Genomic DNA, 11,097 nt, shown 5'->3' with positions numbered 1-11,097 from the left:
GTTGTTTGGGAGTTCATGTCTAATCTGAGGTACCAAATAAATACGAAATGTACATATATGTTTCCCAAACTATCGACTCTTGTATAATGGAATGTAAAAAAAGAACAAGTCAAGGCAAACAAACTCACATATAAGACTCCTTCTTAAAGTGGCTATCCGCTCTTTGGGGGAGATTTATCAAACATGGTGTAAAGTGAAACTGGCTCAGTTGCCCCTAGCAACCAATCAGATTCCACCTTTCATTCCTCACAGACTCTTTGAAAAATGAAAGGTGGAATCTGATTGGTTGCTAGGGGCAACTGAGCCAGTCTCACTTTACACCATTATCAATAGATGGATGTTTTTTCCCTCTAAAATCCAGTAGTGGGAAAATAGCCTAAATCTATTTGCTGATCTCTTAAAGTGTAGCTGTCATTTTAATGTCACTTTGCAGATTAAATATCAATAGTACAAGCGATTTAAAGGTTTTATTAAGCAAAAGAGTTTCCTTCTGTAGTCAAAAAGCTGTTTTCCAGCCTCCCCCCTCACTTCAAAAGAGGCAGGATTTCTGTGTCCATTATGCTCTATGGAGAGCGGAGGGGCCGAGGGGGATGAGTGAGCACAGAGAGGAGAAAAGGCAGCCCTGCACAGCACTTCATCCTGCAATCTTCTCTCACCAAGTTCCCAGATAAGCACTGACCTTTCTGACCTTTGAATCCAGCATTTTATGTGCCCAGAAAGTCTCCAAACTGTACAGCTGCTTGTCTCCTCTTCCTGCTCACTCATCCCCTCGGCCCCTCCATAGGTTATAATGGGCTCAGCAAAACCCATCTTCACTTTGCTCCTTTGTAATGAAGATGGCTTTGCCTGATAATGAGCAGATAAAAATTGAGGGGGGAAGCTGCAAAACAGCATTTTGACTACAGTAAAATACTTTTTTGGCCTAATAAAACCTATTACAGAGTTTCTTAAAATGGCTTGTACTATTGATTTCTGCAAAAATATTTTAAATGAAGTCTACCTGTCACTTAATACAAAAACACTCGACATAAAGAAACGTGTCAGACGTTTTGATCAGTTTTGTTCTTGAAAAATGAGTAGGGAGAAGCCTGCTGATGAGGGCTTCTCTCCCTGCGACATGAGACAGTCCCATAGACTCGCATAAGGAGTCATGTGCACAGACCTGGGAAGAAAACATACTTAGTTTACACTTCCCCAAAGTGCATTCTCTTCCTAGCTGTGTGCGTGTAATTGAGACAGACTCCTAATGTAAGGGCCCTATTACACGGGCGATTATCGTGCGAAAAAATATTATTCAAATTATATAAATGATAATCAGTTTGTGGAATGCAGACGATTGAAATAACATTTGTGTGTCTTGATCGTTTATTTAGATCTCAACTTAAAATCATCGTTAATAGTTCGCTAATCGCTCGCTGTCATTCCACACTCGTTCCCTCGATGGAGAAAACGGTCTTGGTAACGATCATAGTAACGATTGTAACTAACGACTATCATTCTGTGTAATATAGTAAACAATTTCAGGTTAACGATAAACAATTTATCATTTGTCGTTAGTCGTTAATCGTTAATAATCGCTTCGTCTAATAGGACCCTAGGTTTCTGTGACCATCTCCTGCTTCTCTTCACTTGTTTCAGTAACCTGTCTGAACACTTGCTGAACGGAGTGCTAGAATGAGCAGGGAGAAGCTCATGGCTGGGCACTTCTCTTCCTGGGACAGTCCCACAGAATAATGTCACATGCAAAGACCTGGGAGGAGCCTAGCACGCACTTCTCCCACCTCTTTCTAGTAATCTTACCAACTAGAATGCAAAGATGAAACTCTATGACACACCTTTTTTTTTAAAGTGACAGTGACTACTTAACATCTCTCTAAACAGTCAGATCTCACATGCAGATCTTTAGATTCCCTGTGTATACATTTTTAATATGACCTCTGACATATATCCCCCCTTACTGGGTGCTGGGGAACTTCCTGCATATTGTTACAGTACATCGGCCCCAACAAAAACATAGTAAGCAATAAACTCCTAGGCTCATATGTTGACTCCAGGTTACCAGAATTTTATCCTCAATGCAGGAGATAGAGAAAACCGTTTCAGAAAAATGAAGCTCCCACCTTTCTAGAGATGTATGAAGAAATGGATCAGCACAAAACGTTGGAGTTAAAGGGGTATTCTGCTCAAACATAAGCTTTCATATACTGCTGCCCATGGTGAGACTAACAATTCCTTCCATACTTGTTATTATCTATTCAGTCTCCTTCCCCCAGTCCTGAGCTGCTGCTTTCTACTGAAGACACAGAAAACAGTGTGAGCTGTTCTCTCTGTCTTCTCCCCCCTCCAATCTGAGACAGCTGATGTAAACACGTCCCTGGCAGGCTTTTATCTGCAATTTTATAATGCCTGGGGGGTTAATCACAGTAAGTTAATCTCAGTGAGGAATTAATTGTTAGTCTCACCAGGGGCAGCAACATATAAAAAGTTATGTTTAAGCGGAATACCCCTTTAAAAATAACACAATGATTCACCTACTAATGTACGATTTCTTGTATTCTTACATAACATGTCACATTTCATTAGGGAAGTACATCTTTTTGACTACTTAGTACATCATAAATCAACTTACTGCATATACCTGCTTCACTCTCAAGGTCACTCATATAATCCCCTTTAAATAAAAGTCTTAAAGGTGACCGTAGCTCTTGTCATCCAAACTGCAGTCGTTGCCTGAACACACCTATGATCTAGGCATTACTAGCTGATAAAGCACAACATACTGGTTCTTCTACTGGTGGTAGAGGAATAAGTTCTCACTTCCTTCCTTATCTCTACCCAACTCATCAAACATCTCAAAACTTTCCAACTTTTCAAAAAGTTTTGGTAGCCGGTAAGCCACCCATTGCACCGATCCCTCTGTATAAGAGCTGACCCCCCGACCTGCTTCTCTCGTGTTCATTTTTATCCCGTTTTTTTTTTCTGTTGTGGGATGATTCCCTTAGTTTTGTCCTGAACGTACCAAGGGTGGTTAGATGCTCGCACAGCCACGTTAGAGACTTCAGGATCCATCCAAAAATTCTCACAGTTAACCCTTTCAACAACTCTTCCGATTATACTTTGCATACAACAGAAGATGGGGGAAAAATAGAAAAAGGATTATCAATAAGAATGATACTGTCAATCCCGTTCGAGCGTCTATGTCTTCAGTTTCACTCAAAATCAGAAAAGTTTGAAGAATTTTCGATCCAGACTGTAGAGGATCTCCTCCATAGTTGCCTTACGATTTGGGCCCTTCGATAAGGTGGCGATAAATTACAGCTCGTCTGTGTATATCATACAAGGGCTGGCTTCCTCAAACAGTTCCAGCTGTACGCTGGAGGCGAACCATTTTTTCGGCCCCCCGCAGTTGTAGTTGAGCGTCGTCCTGTAAATGTTCTTGGCGTGTTTCGGGTAGATGATGGTCGTGCTCTGAAACCTCAGAGGTTTGTTGCGGGGCTCAAACACCAGCTGAGATTTGTAATTCCTCCACGTGCAGTTAGGGGTGGAGATGATGGTTTCACTGAAGGAGGTGACAGTCGGGATTGGGGCATAAAAGACGTGGTCTCGGAAATGCTTCTCGGAATCATATTTTATTTCTGAATTGCATCTGAAAATTGAAATCAGAACAAGGTTAAAAAAAACAAAAAACAGAATGAATACTTGTATAGCTAACTGCCCTTGTTCAGCATGAATATACACAGGATGGCCCACAGGGGAAGGCTGGCTACTATATAAGAGACTATGGGGGAGGGCTGGCTACTATATCAGAGACTATGGGGAGGGCTGGCTACTATATAAGAGACTATGGGGGAGGGCTGGCTACTATATAAGAGACTATGGGGGAGGGCTGACTACTATATGAGAGACTATGGGGAGGGCTGGCTACTATATGAGACTATGGGGAGGGCTGGCTACTATATAAGAGACTACAGGGGAGGGCTGGCTACTATATAAGAGACTACAGAGGAGGGCTGGCTACTATATAAGAGACTACAGGGGAGGGCTGGCTACTATATGAGACTATGGAGAGGGCTGGCTACTATATAAGAGACTACAGGGGAGGGCTGGCTACTATATAAGAGACTACAGGGGAGGGCTGGCTACTATATAAGAAACTATGGGGGAGGGCTGGCTACTATATAAGAGACTACAGGGGAGGGCTGTCTACTATATAAGAGACTACAGGGGAGGGCTGGCTACTATATAAGAAACTATGGGGGAGGGCTGGCTACTATATAAGAGACTATGGGGGAGGGCTGGCTACTATATGAGACGATGGGGGAGGGCTGGCTACTATGTGAGAGACTACAGGGGAGGGCTGGCTACTATATGAGAGACTATGGGGGAGGGCGGCTACTATATAAAATCCTACAGGGGAGGGCTGACTACTATATAAGAGACTACAGGGGAGGGATGGCTACTATATAAGAGACTACAGGGGAGGGCTGGCTACTATATAAGAGACTATGGGGAGGGCTGGCTACTATATAAGAGATTAGGGGGAGGGCTGGCTACTATATAAGAGACTACAGGGGAGGGCTGGCTACTATATAAGAGACTATGGGGGAGGGCTGGCTACTATATAAGAGATTAGGGGGAGGGCTGGCTACTATATAAGAGACTACAGGGGAGGGCTGGCTACTATATAAGGGACTATGGGGAGGGCGGCTACTATATGAGAGACTATGGGGGAGGGCTGGCTACTATATAAGGGACTACAGGGGAGGGCTGGCTACTATATGAGAGACTATGGGGGAGGGCTGGCTACTATATAAGAGACTACAGGGGAGGGCTGGCTACTATATAAGAGACTCCAGGGGAGGGCTGGCTACTATATGAGAGACTACAGGGGAGGGCTGGCTACTATATAAGAGACTACAGGGGAGGGCTGGCTACTATATAAGAGACTATGGGGGAGGGCTGGCTACTATATAAGAGACTATGGGGGAGGGCTGGCTACAATATAAGAGACTATGGGGAGGGCTGGCTACTATATAAGAGACTATGGGGGAGGCTGGCTACTATATGAGACTATTGGGAGGGCTGGCTACTATATGAGAGACTATGGGGGAGGGCTGGCTACTATATAAGAGACTACAGGGGAGGGCTGGCTACTATATAAGAGACTATGGGGGAGGGCTGGCTACTATATAAGAGACTATGGGGGAGGGCTGGCTACAATATAAGAGACTATGGGGGAGGCTGGCTACTATATGAGACTATTGGGAGGGCTGGCTACTATATGAGAGACTATGGGGGAGGGCTGGCTACTATATAAGAGACTATGGGGGAGGGCTGGCTACAATATAAGAGACTATGGGGAGGGCTGGCTACTATATAAGAGACTATGGGGGAGGCTGGCTACTATATGAGACTATTGGGAGGGCTGGCTACTATATGAGAGACTACAGGGGAGGGCTGGCTACTATATAAGAGACTACAGGGGAGGGCTGGCTACTATATAAGAGACTATGGGGGAGGGCTGGCTACTATATAAGAGACTATGGGGGAGGGCTGGCTACAATATAAGAGACTATGGGGGAGGCTGGCTACTATATGAGACTATTGGGAGGGCTGGCTACTATATGAGAGACTATGGGGGAGGGCTGGCTACTATATAAGAGACTACAGGGGAGGGCTGGCTACTATATAAGAGACTATGGGGGAGGGCTGGCTACTATATAAGGGACTATGGGGGAGGGCTGGCTACAATATAAGAGACTATGGAGAGGGCTGGCTACTATATAAGAGACTACAGGGGAGGGCTGGCTACTATATGAGAGACTACAGGGGAGGGCTGGCTACTATATGAGAGACTATGGGGGAGGGCTGGCTATTATATAAGAGACTATGGGGAGGGCCGGCTACTATATAAGAGACTACAGGGGAGGGCTGGCTACTATATAAGAGACTACAGGGGAGGGTTGGCTACTATATAAGAGACTACAGGGGAGGGTTGGCTACTATTTAGGAGACTATAGGGAGGGCTGGCTACTATATAAGAGACTACAGGGGAGGGCTGGCTACTATATAAGAGACTACAGGGGAGGGCTGGCTACTATATAAGAGACTATGGAGGAGGGCTGGCTACTATATAAGAGACTACAGGGGAGGGCTGGCTACTATATAAGAGACTACAGGGGAGGGCTGTCTACTATATAAGAAACTATGGGGGAGGGCTGGCTACTATATAAGAGACTACAGGGAAGGCTGGCTACTATATAAGAGACTACAGGGGAGGGCTGGCTACTATATGAGAGACTACAGGGGAGGGCTGGCTACTATATAAGAGACTACAGGGGAGGGCTGGCTACTATATAAGAGACTACAGGGGAGGGCTGTCTACTATATAAGAAACTATGGGGGAGGGCTGGCTACTATATAAGAGACTACAGGGGAGGGCTGGCTACTAGATAAGAGACTACAGGGGAGGGCTGGCTACTATATAAGAAACTATGGGGGAGGGCTGGCTACTATATAAGAGACTACAGGGGAGGGCTGTCTACTATATAAGAGACTACAGGGGAGGGCTGGCTACTATATAAGAGACTACGGGGGAGAGCTGACTATTATATGAGACTATGAGGAGGGCTGACTACTATATAAGAGACTATGGGGGAGGTCTGGCTACTATATAAGAGACTATGGGGGAGGACTGGCTACTATATAAGAGACTCTGGGGGAGGGCTGGCTACTATAGGAGACAATTGGGGAGGGCTGGCTACTATATAGGACACTTGGGGGGCTTGCTACTTTTTGGGCACTACTTGGAGGGCTGGCTACTATGTCGGGCAATTTTGGTTGGGTTGGCTACTACATTGGGGTTTAGTCATATCATAGTAATTTATCATAGTGCATGGGGCTGGGAGATGCAAACCACTGACAGTGCTAGGAACACGGCATGCTGTTCTGACAGAGCCAGCACAGCCGCATTTGCGCTTCAATAATTATCAAGGTTGGCCCGCGACTTTGTCCAATTTTTTTATTTTGGCCCACTGTGTATTTGAGTTTGACACCACTGGACTAGACAGTCTTTAAATGTGCCAGATGTGCCAGGCTGTTTGGTTAGGCTAGTTTTTTGGTGCAAAGTTTACACTATCTATGGTGTTAATGACCAGGCACTAAATTTCATTTTTGAACGTTTTGATCATACTTTATTATTTTTTTTCCCCTGCTATATAATGTAACAAAAAAAAAAAATAGGCAATTTTGGTGCTTTTTTGTTTTTTATTTTACGTTGTTCAGCTTAATTTTGTTATATTTTATTACACATACTACGATATATAAAATGTTTATTTACTTTTATGTGTTTTATATTTTTAATAGGGAAGGAGCGTGATTTGATCTTTTATTTATTTTTTACTTATTTATTTTTTAGATTTTTTAAGTCCACCTAGAGGACTATTACATGCAATCCTAAGATTGTTAACACATTCAAAGCTATGCCATTGATCAGTGTTATCTGCGTTCTTCACATAGAGTCTGCCTGTGGCAGAATCTATTAGAAGATGGCAGAGCTGACTGCACGGAAGTAAGTAACAGACCTCTGGCAGTAGGGGAAAACAATCAGGACAGTGACAGGAACATAGCTTAAGGCAAAAATGGTGCAGCGGCCTGTCATTAATGGTGAAAACCTCACCCTCTATGGAGCGAGCTCACTTTATAGAACTTTCCGATCCTTTGGCATACTGGTAAGTCACAGATCCTTAAGGAGTTTAATAAAATATACAAAAATTAGAATGAAAAAATGAAAAATAGGTTTCTGCAAGACACATTAGACCTCCGGCGGTATGGCTGCAATTGTCGGCATACTGCCGGGGTTCTAATGTGACTTGTAGAAACCTATTACATTTTTTCATTCTAATTTTTGCTTATTAGGGTATATTCACACGGACAGGCTCGCAGCGAGATTCTCGCTGCGAGCCCGGCAGGTCCTGGCAGTTCCCATACACTACATACTTGCTGCGGTCTAAACCGTGTGTTGCCCAGCCGCAGCCACTGATTGGCCGGACGGGAGAGCAGGACGCCGGGACCCCGTGCAGCAAGGACAGGTAAAGTATGCTTACAGCGGGGGAGCCGGGCGGGAGCAGAAGGGGTTAAGGGCGGCAGAATTACATACTCGCTGCGGTCGTTTAGACCGCAGCAAGTATGTAGTGTATGGGAACTGCCAGGACCTGCCGGGCTCGCAGTGAGAATCTCGCTGCGAGCCCGTTCGTGTGAATATACCCTTAAACATCCCTTCAAGGAACGAAATATACAAAAATTAGAACAAGAAAAAGCAATAGGTTAACCAGGCACCTTCCAGTCTGCCGAGCAGGGGGGCACCTGGTTAAATGCTTAAGCCTCCTATTGATTTCAATGGGGTTCATTACTCGAGTCGAGCACTTGAGCATTTCAAAATACTTGACTCGAGTAACAAATATTTGAGGATTTTAGTGCTCGCTCAACACTAATGTTTACTCATTGTTAACCACCTGTTTTACCTGAAAGGAATAAAGGGCTTGGGGCTTCTTTCAAATGCTGACAATGCAATACAATTGTACAGTACCTGATTTCCTGGACCGGTTCTGGATTTACTTCTATACTTTCCCCAAACACAACCGGGTGCATCCTTGGCCTCGCCTCCGGAGGGGTGTTGTTAAGAAGAAGATATGGAATCTGAAGAGGAAAGGAACAATATATTTTACAGGTATGAAAAGTTTGGTTGCATGTGTATTGACTATATCAACAAAGAGGAGAAATCCATCTAGGGCTTATATTAAATCCACCTGTAAATCACATTTTTTTTTCTCTATTTGTATTACAACACAACACACAGATTCATATCACTGCTGGGATTTGTCTGAATGAATTGTATAGCGTCATTGTAGAGAGAGTGACAGGACAATGCTGGGTCGCTTTACATCTGATCCCCTTCAATATGCAAAGAGTGCAGGAGAGATATATACTATACACAGTAGATGATCACAGCTATATACTAAACTACTGTATATAGAAGAACACAGCTATATACTATATACAGTAGATGTTTACAGCTATATACTACACTATATAAAAGAACACAGCTATATACTATAATACTGTATATAGAAGAACACAGCTATATACTATACTACTGTATGTAGAAGAACACAGCTATATACTTTACTACTGTATATAGAAGAACACAGCTATATACTATACTATATAGATAATCACAGCTATTTACTATACTATATAGATAATTACAGCTATATACTATATACAGTAGATGATTACAGCTATATACTATACTATATAGAAGAACGCAGCTTATTACTATACTATATAGATAATCACAGCTATATACTATGCTATATAGATAATCACAGCTATATACTATACTACTGTATATAGAAGAACGCAGCTATATACTTAACTATATAGAAGAACACAGCTATATACTATACAATATAGATAATCACAGCTATATACTATACTACTGTATATAGAAAAACACAGCTATATACTATACTACTGTATATAGAAGAACACAGCTATATACTATACTATATAGAGAATCACAGCTATATACTATACTATATAGAAGAACGCAGCTATATACTATATAGATAATCACAGCTATATACTATGCTATATAGATAATCACAGCTATATACTATACTAATGTATATAGAAGAACACAGCTATATACTATACTATATAGAGAATCACAGCTATATACTATACTATATAGAAGAACACAGCTATATACTATACTATATAGAAGAACGCAGCTATATACTATACTATATAATCACAGCTATATACTATATAATCACAGCTATATACTATACTACTGTATATAGAAGAACACAGCTATATACTATACTATATAGAAGAACACAGCTATATACTATACTATATAGATAATCAAAGCTATATACTATACTATATAGAAGAACGCAGCTATATACTATACTATATAGAAGAACGCAGCTATATACTATATAGATAATCACAGCTATATACTATACTATATAGATAATCAAAGCTATATACTATACTAATGTATATAGAAGAACACAGCTATATACTATACTATATAGAGAATCACAGCTATATACTATACTATATAGAAGAACGCAGCTATATACTATATAGATAATCACAGCTATATACTATACTATATAGATAATCACAGCTATATACTATACTAATGTATATAGAAGAACACAGCTATATACTATACTATATAGAGAATCACAGCTATATACTATACTATATAGAAGAACGCAGCTATATACTATACTATATAATCACAGCTATATACTATATAATCACAGCTATATACTATACTACTGTATATAGAAGAACACAGCTATATACTATACTATATAGAAGAACACAGCTATATACTATACTATATAGAAGAAAGCAGCTATATACTATACTATATAGAAGAAAGCAGCTATATACTATATAGATAATCACAGCTATATACTATACTATATAGATAATCACAGCTATATACTATACTATATAGAAGAACACAGCTATATACTATACTATATAGATAATCACAGCTAGCCCCATTTACTACACAACATTTGACCTCTACCATACAAGCGCTGGTTCTTCTAGAGATAAACCAGAACCTTTCCAGTGAGCTGAGACTTCCCAGTTACGAGGCCAGCAGTACAAGCAGTAGCAGCTTTGTTTAATGACAGACGCTATTCCAAACCACTATAAGCATAAATTCCAGACAAATGTCTTACTTTAAGGTGACAGCTTGAGTTATAGCTTACTCTCCTGCAGCCAAAAGTATAAAGGTGCACTCACACACCAAGCCTTGGCTGCTGACTGCTAGAAGATTACTTATTACCTACATTTTTAACTATTTACTTGTCAGTTATGTGATGAAAGTGTGTAGTCTACCTAGTGACCTATTATAAGATTAATAAAGACAGCGAGCAGCCGAAGAATCAGTCATCAGCCAATCGTTTTCTTCTAACATGCTTACAAATCACTGTCCGTGCATCTCTATGTGTGATAGCAATGCAGGGCTGATGGCTGATGCTAGGATAAAGGGGAAAAAAA

At 41.5% G+C, this 11,097-nt stretch overlaps 1 protein-coding gene across 1 annotated transcript in view; it reads right to left on the bottom strand.

Annotated features, from left to right (window-relative positions):
* Positions 1 to 327: 327 nt before the first annotated feature.
* Positions 328 to 11,097, bottom strand: part of RFLNA (refilin A) — a 41,138-nt gene continuing 30,368 nt past the window's right edge. The window contains exons 3-4 of the mRNA XM_069960936.1: positions 8,588 to 8,697; positions 328 to 3,646 (exon numbers count right to left, since the gene is read on the bottom strand). Coding sequence (XP_069817037.1) covers positions 3,313 to 3,646; positions 8,588 to 8,697 — 444 coding nt within the window. The 3' untranslated portion in view covers positions 328 to 3,312. The remainder of the gene's footprint in view (positions 3,647 to 8,587; positions 8,698 to 11,097) is intronic.

The sequence above is a fragment of the Dendropsophus ebraccatus genome, chromosome 3, assembly GCF_027789765.1.
Source record: "Dendropsophus ebraccatus isolate aDenEbr1 chromosome 3, aDenEbr1.pat, whole genome shotgun sequence".
NCBI classification, from domain to species: domain Eukaryota; kingdom Metazoa; phylum Chordata; class Amphibia; order Anura; family Hylidae; genus Dendropsophus; species Dendropsophus ebraccatus.
This window is presented reverse-complemented; position numbering and strand designations above follow the sequence as displayed.